This window comes from Citrus sinensis, chromosome 4, assembly GCF_022201045.2.
Source record: "Citrus sinensis cultivar Valencia sweet orange chromosome 4, DVS_A1.0, whole genome shotgun sequence".
Lineage (NCBI taxonomy): Eukaryota > Viridiplantae > Streptophyta > Magnoliopsida > Sapindales > Rutaceae > Citrus > Citrus sinensis.
Window position 1 is genome coordinate 17837621 of NC_068559.1, and position 25837 is coordinate 17863457.

The window sequence follows — 25837 nt, forward strand, 5'->3', positions numbered from 1 at the left end:
AATAAATATTTTATTTTTCAAATATATTTTTTAAATAATTTTATAATTAAAAACTATAATTGTTTAAATAAGAATAAAACTGTAATTTAAAACTATTTACTCCCAATCTAAGACAAAATAAATATATAAATTAGATTCTTATTTTAACTTCATACTCTCATTCCGGTATAAGCAAATAATTAACTTCTACTCCACACTCTCAATATCAGAATTCTTACTCTCAGAATTCTCACTCCAATGTAAAATATAAACACTACCTAAAAAATAGTGATATTACTCACCTCATTTTATCTCACTAATCTTGAAATTACAACAAAGGATAGAACTTGTGTTTGTATTTATATTCCATTTAAACCCAGCAACCATGTACTGATTCTTGTATATCTTAAGAGTCAATTTTTTCAGAAACGAAACATTCCATTCATTCGATGGAGGGCATAGCTATTGGCGAGCAGTAGAACACAATCTCAGATTCTTGAATTTTTTTTTTTTAATTTTTATTTGTCAAAACAACCCTTTTACTCATATATACTTATAACATATTATCAGCTTCTACAAAAAATGATAAACTTGCATCTAAGAGGTAAGAGCATCGACACAAATCTGATATTTTTGACAGAAAAAGAGAGAACGATGTTAGTAAAATGAGGTCTTATGAGATAAAAATGATAATTTTAAAAATAAATGAGGTATAAATGAAAGTGAGGTGTTGTGAGATAAAAGAAAATGGGGGTTGAATACCACTACTACTCAAATGATGAATATGAGGAGAGAGTGTGGTAATCAATTGAATGATGCTACTTCAAATCTACTTAGTCAATAATTAATTAATCATCACAAATCGTCAGCTGGTCACCAATCACCACAATACAATATTTAGTGAGTGAGTCATAGCTTTTAAACCAAATTCCTTTTGGTAAAAACTAGTAGCCACTGCTTAGAAGTTAAAACTCATAAAATTTATTAAAAACTGAGAGAAAATGAAGATGAAGCAACAGATGAAGATGGATAATAATTACAATCACACCCTCATAGAGAGGAGCTAGAAAGCAGAGAAAACCTCTCTAATCAATTTCCCAGAAGAAGAATCAGTAACCACAGAATTCAGCAACGGCCTTTCCTCCCCCTCATTCCCAAAACAATAAACAGGAGCCTGCCATTTGGGATCCTCGAGAACTGCTCCCACTTTAAATGTTATCACATCAGCTGTGTACCCTGCATTTGAATTCCCACCATTTTTCATAAACAAAACTCGTGCTGCAATCAAAACTTCAAATGGGCATTGTTCAAATTTTCAAATTACTAGCCATTAAGGCCTCAGCGAGTCTGCAGAGGGGACTCGAACATCATTTTCCCAACTATTAGTGGGAGCAGATTTTCGAGTTAATCGCGGTATATTTCTGAATGGATTTGTAGTAACTAATTAAAAATTATCTAATTTATTTATTTTACCTGTGCAGAAGACCCAATGAACAGGTCTCTTAGTGACGACATCTTCGTAGTACCAAATGAAATCAACTTTGGTCCACACATTACAAAGAAACTTGTCCACGTACTTCTGGCCAAGATACTCGGCGCCGTCGAGCCAACTGGGGCGGAGGATGCCGACGGGGAAATGCAAGACTCTGCATTCCTTGTTGGCGTCCAGAGTGTAAATGTAAGAGGTGCCGTTGTCCCATTCAAGATCATACGTGAGCTTGCCGAGCTGGTTCTGGATTATGTTGATGTTGCGGCCGTTGGGCCAGTCGTACCAGAGGTCCACTTTCTGAAGGGTTCCGCTGTTGTTCATGAACAAGATTGCGTGGAATTGAGGCGGCCATGGAGCTGGAACTGGAGCTGCGTCTGTTGATTTTGATGTAATTAAAAAGATTTGGAAGGATATGGCTAGGTGAAGAAGAAACAAGGATTTGGGTTTGACTGTTGGGGCCATTGTTGATTGAATGAGAGACAATTTGAGGATGAGGAGGAATCTGGGGTTGAGCTTTTATGAAATCCAAAACTTTTGGATATTTATATTTTTGCCTCATTCTTTTCCTATATTCCTAGTTTCACCAACCACGTTTGACATTACTTTCAAAATGCGAGAGAGAGCAAAATCAAATATATAACAGGGACTTTGAGAGCCAGTTTTCTCACAATCTCACTATGTTTTATTAGTTTTGTTACACAGTCGAGCAGGCCAGCCCCATCTCTATCGATTTCAACAAATCCAGTTTGTTATTTGTGTTTGATAACTAGGGGCGAAAACAGACAATAATTACTAGAAAATACAATATTCACTTATTATAGAACAACCAAGTTCTTCAAGACCTTGCAGCTTTAATGATAGTGTAGAAGTCACTGATTCCCAGACAGTGGGCTGTCACGGCCTTTCTTGAAATCATCCCATCCTCTTACCCAGGGCTGCCCAGGCTCTGACCGTGTCTCAGGGGAAGCGTAGCTGTTGAGGTTGTTCATGACCTTGTTGTGCAAGGCAGAAAACACCTATTGCAAGCAAAAACACATGAGACGGTATTTTCAAGGAAAATGGGGCAAAACTTGTAAATTATTTTAGATAGCGTCTCACAGGATTTGTTTTCACTGCCTCAGGTGGTTGCTCCTGGCCAGTCAGCCACTTCCACAGATCTGGGTTTTCCTGCAAAACAGAAAAAATATATTTAAACAAAAAGTAGATGACTCTGCTGGCTACCTCGTCTACTTGAATCGACTACTTTTTCCAATGGAATCAGAAACTCTTCCCAACTTGACTAATAACTATTACAATGGAGCAAAAATGAAACAAAATTTGAAAATGTTGGCTTTAAATTTAACAGTTTAAATCAAAAGAAATGAAGCAGCTTAGTGGATGATCCTATTATTCCTCCATAAAATATAGAAAATATCTTATGCAGTCAATTTCAACATGGATAAGAAAAGCAGTGCAATTCATCCTGGTATTAATGTTCACTTAATTCCTAGCTTATCAAATAGAATTTTTCAAAACTAATAGGAACTCTTTATTATTAGTAGAAATACATATTGAAATGATCAAGTTAATAAAGAGTTTCTTAGTTATCAAAACCCAACTACGGCTTAAAACTCAGCAGTACCACCACCGCAACAAAACCAAATCAACAATAGTATAGGCAATTCATAATTGATAACATGTAACCTGTCTGACAAAACTTCTTTACAGTCGAACCTCCACTAAAAAGCTAAGCAACCATGTAAAGAATTCCACATCTTTCAGCCACGACTAATTAAAATGGCAGGCAGGGACAAAGTTATCACCTCCATTGAAAGCTAAACAGAGCATAATAAATTTATTCTCAATTTAGCACAAATGAATATAGTCATTCCATTCAGAAGATTATCAAATGATCAAAAGATCAAATAAAAAAGGGCTAGAGAATGAAAAGCATCAAAATACACTTAACTTGATTTGTCTAAACTGATTTCTAAATCATTCCGTGCATACGAAAAGTCTATAGTGAAGAAATTAACATATAATTGTCTCATGAAAAGAGGGGGAAAAAAAGTAAAAGGTGATTACCAAATTAAGGACATCAACAAGAGCTTTAATCCCATTTTTATCCATGGAATGAATATGTTCTTCGACCCATTTACCAAGAACCAAATCCAGCTCCAGAAACCCTCTCTGCTTACTCCTATACAATAGCCTGTTAAACAGACGCTTTTTCTTCTCCTCGTTGGACAAATCAATGTCTAAAGATTGAGTAGTATTTGAAACCCACCTGTATTGAGGCCTAAAACGATTGGAACAGAGATCATCATCACCATCAGATATCAATTGCATTGCAAATATAAAGAAAAAACAAAAAAAGGGGAAAAAAGAGCAAATATTACAAGAAAAAGAAAAGAAAAGATGACAGGTGGAGAGGGGTTTACCTGAGAAGGGTTTCAAAGGAAGCCGCTGGAGAAGCAGACGCAATCGAGCTGCGATTGGCTACTGCGGAGGATCTGAGAATACGGTGGACGTTAATCACTGCTCTTCGTAAGCTCGCCATGTTCTTGTTGAATGGTCTCTGAGAAAAATAAAATTTTCAGAAATAACATACTCGCAAGCAAGCATGTACCGTATATAAAGAAACCAATTTGTTGGACCGTGGCCCCTTTTTATCCACATGGCACTGGTTGTTCGGTACTTTTTTGGAGTTAGCAATTGGCATGCTAATTGCCATTTGATTTTGGGCGAAACTTATGTTACATTTAAAAAATTTTAAATCCTTCGAAAAGATAATAATTATTAGAAACGTCAATAAGTTTTTAAGTTTCACTTTAAACCCAGGCTGCAGCCAGGCAATAGTACTACTAGAAGTTTAATTTTTTTTTTAAGTTTTTTATTTATATTTATAGTAAATTTAGTACCAAATTGCTCAATAATTCATTCTATTTTATTTAATTGAATCTCTAATCTATTTAATCTTATATCTATTGAGTTTTTATTCATTTTATTAATGATCTACTATTTTAATATATCATGATCTTCAATCTTGAATTCTTTTATTAGTTGTTTAACTTTATTAAATTCTTTACTCAGTTAATCTCTTAACTTTTTTAATTTATTTTATATTTTCTTCATTGAAATTATTAATTTCTAATATTTTCTTTACACTTTTTATATCATTTATAGATAAATTTGGGTTTCTTAATTTATTTAATAATATAGTGATATTCAATTTAATTGATTATTTCTCCACATGTCTGAATCATTGATCAGATCAAATGGTTGAAATCTTCCATAGTAAAATCATTTTTGCATATAGATAGAAGGTGGTAATTTATTAGTTTCTATATTTTATGAAATTATTAGAGGTTCTAGTAATTTATTCATTGTACCATGTTTCTAACAATTCATTAGATTCATAAGATATTTATCTCATGTAATATCTCTTATAATTCAAGATACTAAATTTAGATTACAAAATATATGTGACAACATTGATGATATGTACTAGGATGGGAAAATAGATTGAATGTGTGTGTGTGTTAGAAGAAAAATCTAGTCTATATCTCAACAAAGACAAGAAATTATAAATACAGGTGTACAAATATATTCAAAATTTGTAGATCTTTATGATTATAATAATCATTTAGATCTTTATAAAAATCTAGTAAACGCTTTATAAAGTTTTAAAAATATATGTAGAAGAGATGGGCGACAAAACCGTTTAATTATGCAAAATCAATAGGGACTTATTTAAAAAAAATAAGTAAATTTGTGATTAAAAAAGAAATTTTCTGTAAATTACTATTACACATGTACCTCATTTTACGTTAAAATTGTTTTCATTCATTGGATTTAAGAAATATCAAAATCAATGATTTATATGCATTGAATGTTTGTTAAATTGTTTGTAAGATAAGCTTTGCTTTGATTTTGAGGCATCATGTAGCAAGACATTATTTTGAATTTTGACACAAACCTAGCCATCTTTATTTGCTTTTCAGTCTTGCGGACAACCTTTATTTTCTCAATTCTCTGTCTGACTCGAAAGCTTTGCTATTAATTCAGTATAAATTGTTTTATAGTTATGGAGTCCCGATGATTTTCGAGAAGCTAACAAACTTCCTTCAACTGGCTCCTGAGGGTTCAATGGAAGACTAAATTTAGTACAAATTTGTTCACCGTCAAGCAATTTGGACTAAAGTTGAAAGAAATACTCTTCCCAACTAGAGTCATTGGTAAATTTTCTGTCTAATACATGTTGGCACTTTGTCATGCTCCTTATTCGTAAAGTAAAGAAAAAAAATATTTTCAATCATATGCAAAGTATATATGTTTCCCCTGTATTTATCATCGATCAATCTCACCACCTAGAAAACTCAGCAATACACCAAAGCCAAAACATAGGCATGTGGCATCCATGGAAGCAAAAAAAAAAACATCAAAATCATATTTAGGAAACGCTCGTGCTTCGTGCTTCAAAAGATCAGCAAAACTCTTAAAAAACAATAAGAAAAGATTTTGATGTGATACATTAGCCTAAATAAGAACATGAAAGACAAATTAAATTAGGAGGAGGCCCTCACAATGTAATCTACCCAAGTTATAACTGTTTTAGTCAGAGAGGAGAATTGCAAGCATGAAGAATGCCGTAAACATATATTTCATTTTGAGGAATTGCAAAGAATCTGATACTCTACATACTTCTGCATTTAGCGCTTGAAGTACCATTCCGTAGAGGTTCAAACAAAAACATGCACCCATCACTTTGTCTCCATCCTAACACCAATAATCCACGAAACAATATCTTCATTAAATAAGGCAGTTTGCAGAAACTCTAATTTTGCTGTTGCTTTTTGTGGACTAGTTCTCATCTCCAATAGTCTTTAGCCCAGTTGCCTCAAAAGCTTATCTCACGTCTCTCGCCAAAAAATTTTCCTGTTATTGCCTGGTCTGGAAGCAGAGCAAGCCATACACCCGTGTCAGCACCGTCCTCAGCTGAAATATTACCAGCCCAACCAGTCATAGCAGTCTTCACCCAGCCTGGGCAGAAGCAGTTGATGTAAATCTTCTCACCATCAGGGCGGTCAGAGAGTATCTTCCCCATTAGTCTTGTATAAGCATTAACTGCAAGTTTTGACATTGAGTAATCGGTATATGTTTGAGGCCATCCACCAGATTGCCAAGTGCCATCTTCAACTTGTTGTAGAAAAGTATTAACAGTCCTATCAATTACTTCCTCAGAGAGATCGTCCAAATCACCTAGTTGCTCTCTCAATGTTAAGTCCCTGAGTCTCTGTATGAATGAACCTAAATTAGCCCTCAGTGTAGATTGAAGAATGAGTGGCAAATGTCTAACCAGTAGAGATATGAAAATACTATATCAAGTTAAATGATAAGAACAATAACTGTTTTCCCGTTTAAAATTGCAGCAAAAGCGGTCCAAGTCCGCCACTTGTCTTCCTTGATGGCAAGTTTCCAAACAAAAACAGGTTGGAGTCTATGTGGAACCAAGTGGGCATCTACCATCTTTTAAATTTAAGTAGTTAGTTGATTATATATATATTTTAGAAGAAACAGTGGCATCTACCATTAACCACTTGGCAATGCTTGAACTGAAAACAGTTTAAAGAATAGCCCATGGCAAACCCTGCAATTGCATGCACCATTATCTACAAAGCATTGCTGACGCCTGAAGCGCTGCAAGTTTTCTAACAAAGCAAACAGAACTAGACCCAAAAGAAGTGTTAAAGAACTTGAAATCATGCCATAAAAGTTACAGATGCAGAGTAGCCATCTTCCTTGGAGAAAATAAACAAAATGATACAGAGATTCAGTAGCATGGACAAGCTATGCAGGGACAACAAGGGGCTATTGGCCCTTATGGGATTCTAAATATTTTACTTCATACTGAACCATAGTTTCTCCTACAATTATGGATTTCTGTTTCCTAGTTGTCCCCTTCTCAAACGATCTATATACACGGTAAGCTTAAATTATGCATGCTCCGTCATATATTTAACACTAGTGTGCATATTGCAACTAATATTTGGGATGCATTACACAATAATTTTACAATATATCCATAGTGCTTGTCACATTACCTTTGACTTTATCAATTGCATTGCTACCAGAGATAGTGCATTATTAACTATGATACTGTAAAGAATTCAATTTGAAATCAAATTAACAATCGATAATGAATCACAATATGGTCAAATAAAAAATAAAGAGATTCGTACTAGCTTTGAAATGGGAAAATAAATAATGAATGAATGATTTAGTTTTTTTTTTTATTAATTTATCTTTTATCAAATTCTCTTTTATGTTTATTACTGTGAGGTTGGCCCTCTGGAAAAATTCACAGCTCTGGTTCAGAAATGCAAAATACAATAGGAGAGAGGGAAATAAGAGAGATTACTCACGTTACGCCTGCCATTTAGTCTACCGAGCCGAGAGCTCACACTAACAATACGAGCACCAGCAGCAGAAGGTCGCATTAACGGGATCATAGCTTTAATCATAGCTTTGGTGCCATAATAATTGGTTTGAATAACTTCTTTGGCAAATTCAACAGAATTATCAGAACCAAGATTGTAATTGACACCTGCATTATTAACCTAAAACCAAAATGACATATTCATTTCAACATAAGCGAGTTCATTTAATATAATTGAATTGAAGATGGCGTTACGGGCAAGTTAACACTAACCAGAATATCAATGCCACCATATCTTTCACGGATCCAATCACAAAACTCTTGGATTGATGACGAGTCTAAGACATCAAGTTGATGAACATCCACATTCAAGCCTCCTTCTTGCAAGACCTTAGCAGCCTCGAGGCCAACACTAGTGTCTCTCGACGTCAATATAACAGTCAAACCCTGCGCAGCGAGTTGCCTAGCCATCTCAAACCCAATTCCCCTGTTAGCACCAGTCACCACCGCAATAGTTTCCGGGGACCACCATCTATTACAAAATTTTCAAACACACCCATTAGAGGAAATTAAACAATATTTCAAATTTTAGTTACAAAAATAAAAATGTTGAAATGGGCACGCACCTCTGGTGATCGGAATAGGGAATGGTGCGGAGGAGGGAAATTTCTTGGAGTCTCTTTTCTCTTCTTTCCTTTGCTTTTTCATGTTTTCCAGTCATTTTTCTTTTTTTTTTTTCTTGGGTAAAAAAAAAACTTTGGAGGATCGAGCGAGAAAGAAGAAAAGAAAAAGAAAAAGAAGGGGAAAAAAACTGAACTCTGGTTTTGGGTAAGATAATTGGAGCAGGCTCCCGGCTCAATAGGGGATAGTAGAGCCTTTGACACGTTGTTGGTTAAGTGGTTCGATCTTTAATTTAGGTCAAATTTCGCCATTCTTGGGGATTTCAGTTTCACTCCCGCCTTTGTAGCCTCTCCAAAGTGGGATGCTGTTGCTATCATTCTTCTTTTGTTTTTGCGCGACGTGTTTTTGCGGGTCATTTGGCATTTTCTAATTATATTATCAAAACATTTTCTAATTTGTTTGTAGCTTGTGTAAACTTTGGGAAATTTATAAAAATGACCATAAAAATTTTGCGTTTTTTAACTTTAACCCCCCAAAGTTTTTTCTATCATAATTAGCCAAATACCCTATATTTGGACTACATTACCCTCGTCACTTTTATCAAATTTACAAAGGCATGCCACTTTTTTAATTCCAACAAAAGTAAATACGGATTTTCCTCAACAACTTAACAAACCTTCATCACTCTCAACAAACTTCATCATTCTCGATAAATCAATTGCATAATCAAATATATAATTATCAATGTGAGAGTTTCTTAAAATTAGTTTATGCTCTTATACAATGTAAACCTTTAATCTATTAATTTTATCAACTAAATTCGAAATTAAAGTGGGTTTTGTTGTAAATATTGTTGTTTTTCATTTATAAAACAATGTGATTTGTTAAAGTACTTAGTTTGAGTTGAAAAATGAAGAAAAACCATTGAAAACAAAGAAGAATCGGGCAAAAAATGAAGTTCAGAACAAGTGAGACATGCAAGTGGGACAGGTGCATGTCTCACATAAACGCACTGCATTTATGTGCGACAGGCACCTGTCTCACTGCCTGCCGCACATAAACTCACAGATTTTATGGAGTACATGATTTTGGATTTGATTTGTCTCGTCGTAAGCTTCGAAACGGTATATTATACGCCTAAAACGGACATATATAGCTCAAGTTATGGCTTTCGAAACATAAATGAAATTTGGTGAGACAGGCAAGTGGGATATGTGCTGCGTTTATGTGCGACAGGCACCTGTCCCACTGCCTGCCGCACATAAACCCACGGATTTTATAGAGTACATGATTTTGGATTTGATTTGTCTCGTCGTAAGCTTCGAAACAGTATATTATACGCCTAAAAAGGACATATATAGCTCAAGTTATGGCTTTCGAAACATATATGAAATTTAGTGAGACATGCACCTGTCCCACTTGCATGTCTCACTAAATTTCATATATGTTTCGAAAGCCATAACTTGAGCTATATATGTCCTTTTTAGGCGTATAATATACTGTTTCGAAGCTTACGACGAGACAAATCAAATCCAAAATCATGTACTCTATAAAATCCGTGGGTTTATGTGCGGCAGGCAGTGGGACAGGTGCCTGTCGCACATAAACGCAGCACATATCCCACTTGCCTATCTCACCAAATTTCATTTATGTTTCGAAAGCCATAACTTGAGCTATATATGTCCGTTTTAGGCGTATAATATACCGTTTCGAAGCTTACGACGAGACAAATCAAATCCAAAATCATGTACTCTATAAAATCCGTGGGTTTATGTGCGGTAGGCAGTGGGACAGGTGCCTGTCCCACATAAACGCAGCACCTATCCCACTTGCCTGTCTCACCAAATTTCATTTATGTTTCGAAAGCCATAACTTGAGCTATATATGTCCGTTTTAGGCGTATAATATACCGTTTCGAAGCTTACGACGAGACAAATCAAATTCAAAATCATGTACTCCATAAAATCCGTGAGTTTATGTGCGGCAGGCAGTGGGACAGGTGCCTGTCGCACATAAATGCAATGCGTTTATGTGAGACATGCACCTGTCCCACTTGCATGTCTCACTTGTTCTGAACTTCGTTTTTTGCCCGATTCTTCTGTGTTTTCAATGGTTTTTCTTCATTTTTCAACTCAAACTAAGTACTTTAACAAATCACATTGTTTTATAAATGAAAAATAACAATATTTACAACAAAACCCACTTTAATTTCGAATTTAGTTGATAAAATTAATAGATTAAAGGTTTACATTGTATAAGAGCATAAACTAATTTTAAGAAGCTCTCACATTGATAATTATATATTCGATTATGCAATTGATTTATCGAGAATGATGAAGTTTGTTGAGAGTGATGAAGGTTTGTTAAGTTGTTGAGGAAAATTTGTATTTACTTTTGCTGGAATTGAAAAAGTGGCATGCCTTTGTAAATTTGATGAAAGTGACAAGGGTAATGTAGTCCAAATATAGGGTATTTGGCTAGTTATGATAGAAAAAACTTTGGGGGGTTAAAGTTGAAAAACGCAAAATTTTAATGGCCATTTTTGTAAATTTCCCGTAAACTTTCCACACAGTTATCACTTGTTATTAATATGAAGTGTAAACTTGTGTGGACGCACCATCTCACTACGATGCCTTAGTGTGCAAGATTTATAGAATTTTATAGTTAGGACTTGCAATTTCTTTAATTTTAAATGTTAGGAATCACAGGGTATTTTATTCTTGAGAATCACATTTTAAGGTCTACCAAGCTTATTAAATCATAGATCTTAATTAATCAATATATTATCTCAACATGCTAGAGGAGAGAAGAAATTTTAAGAGAAATTCTATAATAACTCAGATGTATTACGACCAATAAATGCATGCATGACATATGTAATTAAATTTAATACAATCATCACTTATATGATAGTTTTTTAAAATAAATACACACATGTCATGACATTATTTATTTGTTATATGATTGACATGGTACCTTAGATATATTGTAGAATTTCTCAAATTTTAGAATACATCAAAAGTGTCATATCAGTTATACAACAAATAAATTATGTTATGATATATGTGTGTGTAATGTAAAAAACCATCATACAAATAATAGTTGTTTTAAATCTAAAAATATATGTCATACATACATTAATTGATTGTATTAGTTCCGATGTATTATAAAATTTGTCTAAAGTGAGAATACTTACATTTGCGCAATTATAGAAAGCAGAGTTCTTACTTAGCTGTTGGAACTCAAAGACACAGACACTCTCAACTTTTGTTATGAGGGTGGGTTAGAGCGCAATGGCGTAAGTGGACAATCAACTAACTTTGGCATCAAGATTCAAGAGTAATGACATGGGGGCTTAGTGTAAATATACAATGAAGGAGGCACTATACAGGCTAGGGGTGGCAAAAAAGCTCGGGCCGACCCAGGCCCGGCCAAGCCCAGCCCAGGCCCGCGGGCCTAAATCCCGGCTCGCAGGGGGTGGGCCTGGATATGGGCCTAAAAATTATAAAGCCCGCATATGTTGGGCTGGGACAAGGGCTTAGCAAAAAAGCCCGGACTTGGCCCATGCTTTCTAAATTTATGAATAAAAAATCAATTTAATTTAAATAAAAAAGAAAAAAATCAAAATATTAAATTAGTTTAATTTTTTATATTAGTATTTGTTATTTTATTAGGTTGTATTGCTAATATTTAATGTATTTGACTATTATTCTATTTATATATTATATTATTATCTTTAATTTAAATATTTTTATTAATTTAAAAAATATTTTATAATTAATTTAAAAAGCCTGAGCCCGGTCCAGGCCCGTCTAAGCCCGACCCGAGTTGGACGGGCTTTTGAAGGGCCTGGACATCGTTTAACTAATGTGAGCTTGGGCCTGGGCTTTGAAAAGCCCGGCCCAAACCCGCAATTTGCCATCCCTAATACAGGCTGTCAATGAATAATGGGAAGATGAAATTTACTTATAGAGTTTTACTATTGGCACCTTTAAATATCTTTTGAAACCCCTTTTCTTTATCTATCCCATTATAATTATTTGAAAATTATAAAACTCTTATGGCACAGTTTTAGTTCCAAAAATAACCTTTATTTCTTATTGAGTTTACACCCCCTTCTTTCTCTTCACATCTTGCTCCCCCCCCCCCCCCCCCCCCCGGGGTCAACTCTTTTTTACGGTGATGAACAAATTGGACTTGATGACCATAATACTATAATTACCAAAAAAAAAAAAAAAAGATTCAATGAGAATGATGCAATTGATCGGTACTCTTGATTTTTTTTTCTTTTTTTTTTGGCTTTTTTAAGTAAACTTGAAAGTTTCATTACTGACCATAATAGCAATACGAAAGAAATTAAAAGTAGAATGTTGCCGAATTTCTTTTTGTAATCATTTTATTTTTCTAAATTAATTCGGATGGGGAAGGAGGCAAATCGGAGAGAACAATAAAAATCATTAGCTTTGAAAAAATCTATCAGTTTTCTGCTGGATACCATGCCTTTTGAAGCCTCCACAACATTAAATCTTTTTTACAGTATCAAAGTTCATATTTTGTGCTTTAATTGTCGTTGTTTGTGGAAGTGATTTCACATCACCCCCTTCATTTCTCCTTTGTAAATCCACCTCTTGTCTTTACGTGATTTTGTGGAATCAAAATCTGTTTCTTTTTTTCCTTTTTCACATTTAAATAAGGTCATGAATACTTTGGAGTTACTCTAAGTTAAAACACAAATTATAGCCGCACACGCAAAATAATAAATAATGAAAAATACGTTATAATTTTAATCGTGTGGTTATGAAAGAATGCTTTACCTTTGGAAGGGTTCCAACATAGCTGGATTCACATGTAATAACTGCATAGTCTACGGTAAATTCTTATTTGTCAAAGAAGGGAGTTGAATGATGAAATGAGAATACATTTATCATTTTATGTAATCTTATGAAGTGATGAACTTGTATGTAATGGGGGTTTTAAATTGGACACTAGAGGTGTGCCAATAGCGCCACCCTTGCCCATGTAATTTCAAATCAATTAACAGCACAGAGTACAAACATGTAGGGTTGGTGAAAAAGAGCCAAAGCTCGATCTAGCCTATTTTAGGGTGTTCTAAGGCCGGGCTGTATATGTGTTGGCCCGCTTGGAGAGTCCCAATCTCCCAGACCCGGGCTTCAATCAGAAAGATTGAGCATGGGCTGACTCTTGGACGTTAAATTTTTAACACCCTTCCAAAATTCTAATAGCACCCCTTTAGTTGCAAACGAGTTATTCTTTTAGGAAATTCATTTTTAGGCAACTGTAAGTTAAATTACTTTTCCAGCTGCCTTCACTTTATTCAATAAATAACAGTGCAAAGAATTAATAAAAAGTCTACAGCAAACATATAGACCAAATTTACATTTAATTCAATGCTGGAGCTGGACAATTGGATAAACCAATGAAGTTTAAGTACGGTCCATATCAACATGTCCCATCCGATGAATATTTAAGTACGGTCCATATATGGGGACATGCATTAATAGGTCTCCTTCTATCTAATGAATTTTTTTGAATTTTTTTTTTCTAAATGGGGGAGCGGGTAAAGAACGACCTCGCATAAGATAAACGGAAGAACAATCAAGAATCATCATTCCATTATCCAATTTTTCTTGCCGTAGCCAGAACGCTTTACTAAGTAGCGACATAAGATAAATGGAAGAACAATCAAGCTGATATGGCTATTTTGTCATTATTGCTTTTCTTGACCATCACATTTATGTCGATGCTCCAACTTTCAATTTCTTCAACATTTAGCTTTTCTAGAAGCAACAGTACATACTCTACTGACGCGACAAAAAAATTAAAAAAAAAAAAATAATGATACAGCCACAAACTTTTATACAAACTGATGTGGCATGATAAGATTAGTTGAATTAAATATCACTTGGCCCACATGATTTGTTTTTATTAATTTATATTTTCATTCAACCAATGAAATCATGCCACGTCAATTTGTACAAAATAAGTTTGTACAAGAATTTATGGCTGTATCATTACTCAAAAAAAAAATGCTCGTTGCGTCACTGCTTAGGCCATTCTAAATCTTCAGTTGTCTGTCTGAAGTCTATCACTTGGTGCAAAATAGTCAAATTTTCACCATTTAGACCATACGATAATCGGACACGTGGATGATCCTGTGACTACCACATTTTTCCAAAGCACGTAGCGGGCCATTTATATTAGTTAATTCATTTGTGAATGTAATGAGAAAGAACTAAGGCGACGCACACTAGCAGGAGCTGAAACTTTCAGTCTTTCACTGTCTGAAAAGGCCGTTGACCATTCAATCTGCGTACGTTCTTTGTTCTCAAATTTTATCGTTTGTTTTCATTTTTCGTTCATGTCAAGTTTCTGTATTTGCACACAATTAAATGATCACTCATTCGCAGGTTTTGCTTTTACCTGACGCTTTTCAATAGTTTTATGCACTCTAGTATTTGCGATATATCTTTCTGCTGGTGCTTGATGACCCAAGTTGCATGTGAACGGATTAGATATTCATTTTAGTTTGTTAATCAGTCAAATATCGTAGGCCCCCTCTGTTATTACCGCGGTGATTGCTAGGAACAGCTACTGGTTGTTATGTTTGTTTCTGTGTAGGCTTTTCAATGGAAATATATACACCTCAATGTTTCTTTTGCCTTTGACAACGTATATTGATTAAGTTGGTGTTCCTGAGTTGAGAGTCTTTTCAAACTTTGCCAAACATGCGTCCAAATAGATTGAGCTTGTACGTGAGATAGCTGGATTTTATTTGCTTACAAACCTTTTTTGGGATTATTTAAAAATTACAATTACTAACCTGGTTTCGGATACACGAGAGTTGTTTGCTATCATCCAATTTATTTTGGTTGGAGCACGTTTTAACTGACACAAAGCCGGAAATACCAGTTCAATCTCAGTAACCTCTATAATTTGTCTCAAATACGTTGTGTTTAGTTATTTATGTTCTTGGATTTCCAATTCATTTATGGCTTAACTGATATAAGAAAGCTGACAGGGATATGAGAAATTTTTCTCAAGGATGGAAGATTCTGGTAGCCATTTTTCTGTTGGGATTAAGCTTTCCATACTCACAAGGTTATAATGTCAAATCTAAAGTCTTTTTGTCACCTAAGTTTGTGCTGGGGCCAGGATCCGTTGAGAATAAATTTTACTATGGGATTGACTTTCCGAGAGGTCATATTGCTCTAAAGAGTTTTGATGCAGAAGTAATTGATGAGGCAGGAAATCCCGTTCCTCTTCACGAGACTTATCTCCACCATTGGCTCGTTGAAAAATACTATGGACGTAAAGATGCAGAAGTACTAGAGTATAATGGCAACAGACTTCTTCATGAATCAGATTACATTTCAGCGAGAAATGATGGCATATGCCAGAGGAATTGTCTCGGGCAGTTTTTTGGCCTTGGCTCTGAGACACGAGGAACAGCAACGCATATTCCAGATCCTTATGGTATAGAAATTGGCAATCCTGCTACAATTCCTGCAGGCTATGAAGAGAGATGGTTTCTTAATGTCCATGCAATTGATACACGAGGTGTCGAAGATAGGTTGGGATGCACCGAATGCAAGTGCGATTTGTACAATGTTACAGTGGATGAGTATGGCCAGCCGCTAAGGCCAAATTACAGAGGTGGTTTTGCGTGTTGTTACGATGGTACTCAGTGTAGAGTGAAAAATGGTTTTGAAGGTGCCAGGAGGAGCCTCTATTTGAGATATACCGTAAAGTGGGTTGATTGGGACACTTCCATTGTGCCTGTTAAAATCTACATATTTGATGTCACTGACAATGAAACATGGTTTAGTGATTCCACTGGATTCAGCATACAGCATCATTGCCAGGTAAGTGAAATTCTTTTTACAAAACTCTCCAAGCTGAAACAGAAATGAATTTGATTTGGGACGTTCCGTAGAATAGCCTTGGCCTTACTTTCTTCATCTTTTATGGTTCACTGAACTAGGTTGTTATATAATCATTTAATGCTTGTTTTGGTGCATTACTGGAAAAATGGAATTGGTTCATTGATGCAACGAACACAAAGTTGGAATCTGCATAAAGCTAATCGTAATTTTCTGGAAAACTTTCTTTGGGCTTAGAGTCCTCTTTGACGGCATACTGTTTAATATGTGTGTATGAAATGACTTGCGTTGAAGATATTTTTTGTTTAATGTGGAGGATTTTGTATTAAATGTGCACAAATTTATAGACATTCAAGAGCACATAAGCACAAACACTTACTTCAGCCCTTAAATTTGATAATCAATAGTGTAAACGTTTTGATTTGTGATTTTCTTGCAACTCTTAGTGACTTAATTTCTTCACAAATGTGGACCCATCGGAATATCTCTGATTGCAGACTGAATATTCTGTTGATCCCTGTAAAGCCAATGATGTAGCTGATAATGGGTGTGTCCACACCAAAAGGACCAGTGTCACGATGCCAACCAGTGGTTACATCATCTATGGCGTTGCCCATCAGCACTCAGGGGGCATTGGTGCAGCTCTATACAGAGAGGTGATTTCAATATCTAATTTGCATTCACGTGGCATGCCTTTTCTTTTGTCTATGTTCTACTTTCCATTGTAATTTTATCATTCTTATCTGCCAGGTTGGTGGTAAACTGGTGATGTATGAAGACGTGTACTAGTTCTTGATCTTTTTAATTTTCTTGTTAGATTATGCTTTGAAAGTTAATGTTTCTTTAGTCTGCAAAAGAATTGTCAGCTATGACAGAAGTTACTATTTTTTGCACATAAAGAATGTTTTAAGATTATGTAAATGTTTATAACATTAATTAGATGTTGAGGACACGTGAGTGTGACATTATCATATTTCCAAATAGACTATTTTTGAGCTTCCAGCTGCTTGATTTGTTTGTCATCCTCAAAGTTTCAATAACATTGATGTTTCATATATAGTGTAATGGTCCCTCAACTTGGTTGGATGTTTTCCCTTTTTGTTTTGAAGAACAATTCTTCATTACTCATTTTATGTAATTTGTTCAGAACCCACTGTGATGATTGTGGAAGGAATTTGATTCCCTAATGTCTTCTTTCATTGATATGCTTGTTTTTGGTGAAATCAGGATGGACAACTTATGTGCTCTTCAATTCCAGCTTATGGAAATGGGATGGAAGCTGGAAACGAGGCTGGATATATTGTAGGAATGTCGACCTGTTATCCTAAACCAGGCTCCCTCAGGATAACAGATGGGGAAACTCTGATTGTGGAATCTAGCTATAGTAGCTCCCGCGAACACACAGGAGTCATGGGGCTTTTCTACATTTTGGTTGCAGACAGGGTGCCCGAGTCCAGTTCATTCTTAGATGTTTTCAACAAGGTAAGATTCCCTTTTCATATTTTTAGATAGTGAGTTCAGCAATACAAGTTATTATGCTTGTGAGCACATGCAAAAATACGGCAGATACAAAAAACTTATTCTAGAATTGAGTAGGAATATTGTCTTGCCTCTTAGATTATCGAAATGGTATAGAGAATGGATTATAGACAGTCGTTTGATTAGTGTTGATGAGAAGATTATTATTTGCGGGAGTAGAAACTGTTTAATATGATTCTTAGGCGATAATAGAACTATAATCCTCTTCGTGATTTTAACAAGAAACACCAAGCATCTGATAAGTGATAACTGCCTGGTTTTTGCAGATGGACAGTGATATAAACCATTCTGCTTTTGTTTGGGGAGCATTTGTTTTAGCCGGAGTTGCTGTCATTGCTGCCGCTGTGGGTTACAGGCGTAGGAATAAGTACGAAGATGGATACCAACCAATTATGATCTGAACTTGTTCTTATGAGGCTTAGCCATGTGTATTAGACAGAAATAATGTTACCTCTGTACCATATGTTATTGAAACTCTCGTTTCCCTTTGCTAGACGAGTGTGAATAAACCCGGGCGACTCACAGTCTGCTGTGGACCAATGTGGGTTATGGTCTAGCCCAATATTAATGCCATTACTGTTGTTAGTAATTGGAACTGTGTGATTTATGTGATCCTTTGTTGGACTTTTATGTCCATTTCTTTCATTTTCTCTACGACTCCTGTAGCTGGTTGTGTTCAACACTATGTTGACATTTGTAAGGGACCTGTCCTAAGTTGAGAAAATTCAAAGCATTATTGGGTCGCTATTTCCTGTGGCAGCTGCCAAGTTTGAGTATCTTCGCCTTAGAGGAACCACATATGTTACTTTTTTTAAAAAAAAATTTATTTCATGTTTTTAATCTGCTAGTGTGCTATTTAATAATAAGTTATTTTTATATTTTGAACCAAAAAGAAGCGTCAACGAACACCGAAAGAATTTATTTATTTATTTTTAAAGGACGGTAGGTGCTTTGTGTAGTGTGAATCGGGATCGCGTTATCTCGTTATCTCCCCAGTCCCATTCGCCGAAAAAATCGATCAAACCCCCACGATCTGCACGTGCCAATTCCCTGTTCGGTAATTTCACCAAAATCATAGGGCCTTTTCTATTTTGTCAAAAGCAAACCGGTTTAAGCCGTTTAGCATCAAATAAATAATGTGCAAAAGCTGGCGAATCTTGGTTAGCGCGATGGTACATTCCGCGAACATAAAAATAAAATAAAAAATTATTATTTTTGAAAATTCACTATTTTGTGCTCCTTTTAGAAATCGCCTCATAAGTTCACCAATCAGCTGTCTCAATTGAGAATTTTGACTCTTTCGTTTGACTCATCATCGGAAAAGGAAACGATTTTTCAATTTCCTTTATCAGATTATACATACAAGTTCCAGATTGAATCGATGCTTGTGGAGCAACAATCGAATCTCGTAATTTTGATTAAAATCTAGGGGCAGATGACCGGAGCAGGGGCAGGACACGCGGTGGAACGCGTCGGATTGCCAAAGATGGAGTCGACCCGCTCCGCTTCATGCAACCCGGTGAGGAAATCGGGTCCGGTCACGATGGACCACGTGCTGCTCGCGTTACGCGAGAGCAAGGAAGAGAGGGACATCCGAATCCGGAGCCTCTTCAATTTCTTCGATGCGGCGAATTCCGGATACTTGGATTACGCGCAGATCGAGAGCGGGTTGTCGGCGCTGCAGATTCCGGCACAGTACAAGTACGCGAAGGATTTGTTCAAAGTCTGCGACGCAAACAGAGACGGACGCGTCGATTATCAGGAGTTTCGTCGATACATGGACATTAAAGAGATGGAGCTTTATAAGATTTTTCAAACTATTGATGTCGAGCACAATGGATGCATTTTGCCCGAAGAGCTTTGGGACGCGCTTGTTAAGGCTGGTACAACATGCTCTTTATGCTTAATTGTACATGTACTGTTTGTTTTTCCTTTATTGTTTACTTTTGAGCTTGTATTGCTTGTCATTGACTATTGTGAATTATTTATTTGTCTGTTACTGGACAAGGATGATTTTCTTTTCGAACGGGTGAAATTGCAACTGTTCATAGTGATAGAGAGAGATTTAAGTTTGAAATTTGTTCCTTTATGTTTGAGGATGAGTAGAGAGAGATAGCATTATCCAAAAGCCAGTTTATTTCGATTATTCAGGTCACATCAGTTAGTAAAGATTTTAAATGTGGTTGCCTAGTTCCTCTCATTTTTGCTAGGTCATAATTGCAGGAAAAATAGCTTTAGTTCAGTTGGAAGTCCCTTTTGTTTTGCACGACGGTGTGTGAAATTTTGTAGTGCCCTTGATTTAGATTTCCGTAATAAGTTGTGTTTTGGTGTTAGTTGGTGTATGTGGGGGAGGTTGAAGGGAGGATGTTGGTGGGGTTTGGCTGTAGTGTCTGCTTATAAGATGGATATGTCTGCTGTAATTGGTCATGGAATGTGAGGGTTTCTTCCTTGCGAGGAAGAAACACATTGTTTTCTGTGAAGATTTAAGGTTGGGAAGCTTGTTGTGATTTTTCACTTTGAAAGTTTCCGTCATCCAGTTTGTTTGTCTGTTATCTTGCCAATTGTTTGTCCTGAGTGCGAGGAAGAAACACATTGTTTTCTGTGAAGATTTAAGGTTGGGAAGCTTCTTGTGATTTGTCACTTTGAAAGTTTCCTTCATCCAGTTTGTTTGTCTGTTATCTTGCCAATTGTTTGTCCTGAGATGTGTAACTGTACCCATTTCCTTTTTGCTTTCTTATCTCATTTTGCTGCATGAATCCTAATTTTACTCTTATTGTTATAGGATTACTGGTTAGAAATTTATATCCATTATGAGGATTGAGCTCAACGGTTTAGAGCACTTTTAAAAATGTTGTAACAGTTTATGAATTTGCAGCCTAGAGATAAAACTATGGTATCCACCACATTACTAGCTAGTAGCTGCTTCCACATCTCTTACTGTGAAGAAATCATTTAAGACAAAGCTATTAAACTCCTTGGCATACATACTGTATGGAATCAACTACTGTGATGTAAAATGAACCACAACTCCGAGAGCCCTGTATAAATCAAACTTTGAGATTGCACTAAAATTTGCAAATACAAGAACAAACACAAAGGATGACAAGGGATGACTAAATCACGAGAAAAATTCATAATAATAATTATAAAGGTTATCCTCAAATACCCATAAACTTTGTAAACCTCAACTTACTCCCATTTACCATTCAAAAGATGAGGGCAAATAGGGGCGTGTTGATGAAAAAAATTTTGTCGTCTTAATGGTAATTGGGGATAAAATGAAATCAACCCTTCCTGTTTCCATATCCCTCTTCCTTGTCCTTTGATCATGCCTGTTGTACATTATTTGGTAATATTTCTTCATATTGAATTAGTGGAAGCCCTTCCTAGCATATTTTTTTGAACTTTGTTAGGTTTTCAATCTTATAAGCCCTGGCAGTTTCTGTTTTTCAGGGATCGAGATTAGTGACGAGGAATTGGCTCGTTTTGTGGAGCATGTTGATAAGGATAATAATGGAATCATAACTTTTGAAGAATGGAGAGATTTCCTTCTACTCTATCCTCATGAGGCAACTATTGAAAATATTTATCATCATTGGGAGAGGGTATGCCTCGTAGATATTGGAGAACAGGCTGTTATTCCAGAAGGCATCAGTAAACATGTTCAGAGAAGCAAATACTTTATTGCTGGAGGAATAGCAGGTGCTGCTTCTCGTACTGCAACTGCTCCTCTTGACCGCCTGAAGGTTGTATTGCAAGTCCAGACGGCACAAGCTCGTCTTGTGCCAACTATAAGAAAGATATGGAAGGAAGAAGGTTTTTTGGGATTTTTCCGAGGTAATGGGTTAAATGTTCTGAAGGTTGCACCTGAAAGTGCCATAAAATTTCATGCTTATGAACTTTTGAAGAATGCAATTGGAGATTATATAGGGGAAGAAAAGGATGATATAGGTGCTTTTGGGAGACTTTTGGCTGGTGGTATGGCAGGTGCGGTCGCACAGACTGCTATCTATCCATTGGATCTTGTGAAAACACGGTTACAGACTCATGCTTGTGAAGGTGGAAAGGCTCCAAACTTAGGTACGCTTACTAAGGATATATTGGTTCATGAAGGTCCTCGGGCATTCTATAAAGGTCTTGTGCCATCTCTTCTTGGGATTATCCCGTATGCTGGCATTGACCTTGCAGCGTATGAAACTTTAAAAGATCTGTCAAGGACGTACATTCTTACTGACAGTGGTACAATCATCTGTCTATCTGTTTTTCAACGTTTTGTTCTTGTTTCATTTTTTGTTTATATATTCAGATATTTATGTATGCTCTTATTGGGGAATTTCTTTCTGAAAACTTCACCTTTTCTGTAGAACCTGGTCCTCTTGTGCAACTTGGATGTGGGACAATTTCAGGAGCTCTCGGAGCAACGTGTGTTTATCCATTACAGGTTATTAGAACCAGGTATGAGGTTACAAATGAAATAAGTTTTCATTTGTCCATGGTGAAAATTCTTTGTTATAGATGCTTGGAATTTTTCGTCCATCTGATCTGGTCATATTGTAGATTTACTGCGCTTCTTCTCATGCATAACACTGTTTTTCTTTCCAGAATGCAAGCCCAACGTTCAAAATCTGCTGCTTCATATAAGGGAATGTCTGATGTATTTTGGAGGACTCTTCAGAATGAAGGTTATAGGGGTTTCTACAAAGGAATTTTTCCAAACCTTCTCAAGGTTGTACCTGCTGCAAGTATTACATACATGGTTTATGAAACTATGAAAAAAACTCTGGATCTTTGATAGGGAAGTGCTTTGGTTATGCCAAAATGCACTAAGCTGATTGGTTTCTGAAACTATGAAAAGTCTCTAAATATTTGATGGTTAGTGCCTCCGTAATGCAAAAATGCACTAAGCTGATTTCATAGTTGGAGGCGGAGTGGAGTTGATGACGAAAAATAATAATAACAGTAGTAAAAAAGTAATCATTTGGTTAATTAGTGATATGATAGATTATAGTTTCCCATGTGGATGGGATACATGATTTTTGTAGTCAAGAATTTTTCCCCAGGCTTATTAAAATTAAATGTTGAGCAAAGAATGATTATGTGATATCGCGATATCTGATCACTAAATGATAGTGAGTGTTCCATTTTCATCCCTGCTTTTTCTTGCTTACACTAATCTCGAGAGTGAACAACTGCAGATTTATTTTGTTGTACACCCTCACATTTATCAATGTAAAGATATAATTTCATGATATTAATAATTTGATGTGCAAGCTGTATGTATTTGTTTTATTTTAATTCTAGTATTGCAAGATTGTACTTGGCCTACAGTACGTTGATTTGTTAGAGTTTGTTAGAGTTGAAATCCGTACGTTGATAAAAAAATGTTTTTCATTTAACCTGAAAATCTCTTTGCTGTTGGTGCCTAAGCCATTGCGTTTGGGTTTTGTTATCATTGTTTGTATGTGTCTGCTGTCCTTGGATCTTTGCAGGTTCAGTTCAGAGGAATGAATTATCGTCTGAGAATGGTTCGAAACCAGTGGTTTATATATTTGATTCAGCAGTCGTATATAGACATTGCATGCTTTTATTAGGTGAATGCGCTGAATTAATCATGCCGGTGCGTGTCTTGGGTTATTGTTGTGTTAATATTCTGGTTATGGAATCATGTATGGAGGAGTTAACTGAACATTCTTTTGACTCAGGACTGTTGAAAAATAATATTTGAACACTATATGACATCAAGACGATAGAAAATTGGGAACGACAACACTGTGCATAAACTGTGTGAACATCAACACGCTTTCCTTTGTCTTGCTGTCGACCTGCTGTTCAAATATCAGTGCTCCTCTTAACTGGTGCTATCGGCAATTCAGTTGTATTGTTTTGACAGGTGCGCCCAAGCCCTGTGCTTGTGCGTGTGTGGTTATCATTTCTTATTCTCCTTTTTGATTCGTTAATGCCATTACTGGAACAATCTTTCGATGGAGTGCACGCAAAGGTCTGAAGCACATCGATTGTATGTATATATTTGTTACTTACTATGTTAGCAATTAAACTAAACCCAGTTTATTCTTTTGTTAACTCAGATATTGCCTTACAAAAAGGATACGAACACAAACGCAAGAAAGCTTTCAACAGAGCAAGGGGGGTCACATGTCAATCATGGTTTCATTTCTTTGCCGTGTGGACAGAAATTGGCACCAACACAGAGAAAATAAGAGAAGCAAATTAAGCAGCATATGGATGCATACGATTACATTAAGCAGCCCCATTTTTTGACAAGTACTCCTGTATATTTTATGTAAATGGCTAAGGATGTTGTAGCATTACATTCTTTAGGGTACCTGAATCTGCTATTACAGAGATAATGGTGCGAAAATGGTAAACAACATAAAAACATAACAAACCCGGAAGAAAGGCGTTGCCTTCCCTTTGCCTCTATATGACTTGCCTGTTCATCCTCTTACCTACGGGGAGGAAGAAGATTACCTTGTATTCAGCGTATGACATTCTTATCATCATCTTCGCTAGCTCGCTGTCTTTATAAACTTCTTCTTCTTCTTCTTCTTCCACATTTTCTGTGTTGTGTCACACACAAAGCGTGGAAGTTCAGATAGAAGGAACCATAAGCAGCACCAGCTGCTGCTGCATTGTTATGGTTAAATTTTCTCCAATAATGCCGTGTGGTATATATATTGACCTTTGCAAACGTAAGAGAGCTTGCAGGGGCTAATCAAATGGTTCTTTCACTTTATTGAAAAGAAGACTATAGGAATTTAAAAAAAAAATGACAGAGCACAGATCAGCAGTTATGTGTCGCATTTTCAAAATGGTCCCCGTTAGCATTATTCTTTCTCGTTGGGTAAATGCAATGCTTATCTCTAAATAAGAATATTAGTATTCCTTTGCTTTACATAAATTTGCACTACTCTTAACCACTAAGCGGGCCTAGTTATTCCATTTGGGGAAAAAGAAACAAAATTAAAGTTAAAAGTAGAATGACAATGGAATTGACATTATAATCGAAACATCAAGTAACAGGTGGAGGGTTCCTGTGCCAAAAGAAGAGAATGAGATAATAAATTAATACGGAAAGGGTGGTTAAAGCAGTTTATACTAAATAGGCAGTCTAAAGGGCGAATATGGATAAAGAAATATGTACTTACTTTTAGTTGGTACAAAAAACTTTGCACCGTCCAATTTTTCTTCTTCTTGCTTTGCCCCTTTGAAAATTTGTTTGCGAGAATCTGAGTCAATTGGCACTAATCCTATGTGAGTGGAGAGGTTAAATTAGCTATATGTGGAAAGACTGCTCAATTATTGAAGACACAAATGAAGTTTGTCTTCTTTTTTTTTAAATAGTCGCTGCAAATAGAAGCAAATTATTGGTTCAGTTCAGAGTTTGATGATGATTTGCAAGAAGTGAGGAAATGAGTATGTGTTTGTTTTTCTCTTCTTTTTTTTCCGAAGGTGATAACTGAGAAGGGCCCTTAGTGAAAGGAACCATGAAATTGGAAACTTTATGAAAATGGCCAAGATTTTGGGAAAAATTAATAAATTTAACTTTTTGTACTTTGAACGCCCAATGCATATCAAGTAATAACAAGCATGAGGTGCTCAATAAAATGATAAATTCTAGAATACTTCAGAGGTACCATGTTAACCATATAACAAATAAATGATGTTATAACATGTGTGCATTTATTTTGAAAACTCATCATACAAGTAGTGGTTATATTAAATTCAATTATACATGTCATGCATGCATTAATTGATTGTAGTACATCAGAGATATTCTAGAATTTCTCTAATAAAATATCAAGCTCGCACCTAAACTGTCTTATTGCGTGCCCTAAGAACCTGTCAAGTGTAATAACGGCCTTGACTAGT

At 35.8% G+C, this 25837-nt stretch overlaps 5 protein-coding genes across 6 annotated transcripts; 2 read left to right on the top strand and 3 right to left on the bottom strand.

The window, feature by feature from the left end:
* Positions 1-809: 809 nt before the first annotated feature.
* On the bottom strand, positions 810-1942 carry LOC102619421 (uncharacterized protein At4g14100-like). Its single transcript, XM_006485003.4, has 2 exons — positions 1453-1942; positions 810-1215 (listed from the first exon to the last, which is right to left on the bottom strand). The coding sequence occupies exons 1-2, from the start codon at positions 1928-1930 to the stop codon at positions 1043-1045; spliced, it is 651 nt and encodes a 216-aa protein (XP_006485066.1). The 5' UTR covers positions 1931-1942; the 3' UTR covers positions 810-1042.
* A 144-nt stretch (positions 1943-2086) lies between these two features.
* On the bottom strand, positions 2087-4032 carry LOC102619131 (succinate dehydrogenase assembly factor 2, mitochondrial). Its single transcript, XM_006485002.4, has 4 exons — positions 3889-4032; positions 3533-3746; positions 2567-2635; positions 2087-2484 (listed from the first exon to the last, which is right to left on the bottom strand). The coding sequence occupies exons 1-4, from the start codon at positions 4005-4007 to the stop codon at positions 2338-2340; spliced, it is 549 nt and encodes a 182-aa protein (XP_006485065.1). The 5' UTR covers positions 4008-4032; the 3' UTR covers positions 2087-2337.
* Positions 4033-5899: 1867 nt separating this feature from the next.
* LOC102618831 (uncharacterized) lies at positions 5900-8933 on the bottom strand. Its single transcript, XM_006485001.4, has 4 exons — positions 8513-8933; positions 8160-8418; positions 7873-8067; positions 5900-6743 (listed from the first exon to the last, which is right to left on the bottom strand). Exons 1-4 carry the CDS (start codon positions 8605-8607, stop codon positions 6348-6350), a joined length of 945 nt encoding a protein of 314 aa, XP_006485064.1. The 5' UTR covers positions 8608-8933; the 3' UTR covers positions 5900-6347.
* A 5673-nt stretch (positions 8934-14606) lies between these two features.
* On the top strand, positions 14607-18694 carry LOC102618549 (uncharacterized). The gene is made up of 5 exons (XM_006485000.2): positions 14607-14838; positions 15547-16390; positions 16906-17064; positions 17636-17890; positions 18214-18694. Exons 2-5 carry the CDS (start codon positions 15551-15553, stop codon positions 18346-18348), a joined length of 1389 nt encoding a protein of 462 aa, XP_006485063.1. The 5' UTR covers positions 14607-14838; positions 15547-15550; the 3' UTR covers positions 18349-18694.
* A 389-nt stretch (positions 18695-19083) lies between these two features.
* On the top strand, positions 19084-23236 carry LOC102618264 (calcium-dependent mitochondrial ATP-magnesium/phosphate carrier protein 2-like). 2 transcript variants are annotated; one of them, XM_025101169.2, is made up of 4 exons: positions 19084-19830; positions 21401-22027; positions 22312-22402; positions 22550-23236. In XM_025101169.2, exons 1-4 carry the CDS (start codon positions 19383-19385, stop codon positions 22737-22739), a joined length of 1356 nt encoding a protein of 451 aa, XP_024956937.1. In that variant the 5' UTR covers positions 19084-19382; the 3' UTR covers positions 22740-23236. The 2 variants fall into 2 exon arrangements, with proteins under 2 accessions (XP_024956937.1, XP_006485062.1); XM_006484999.4 differs by having other exon boundaries at positions 19090-19830; positions 21401-22186.
* Positions 23237-25837: the final 2601 nt, after the last annotated feature.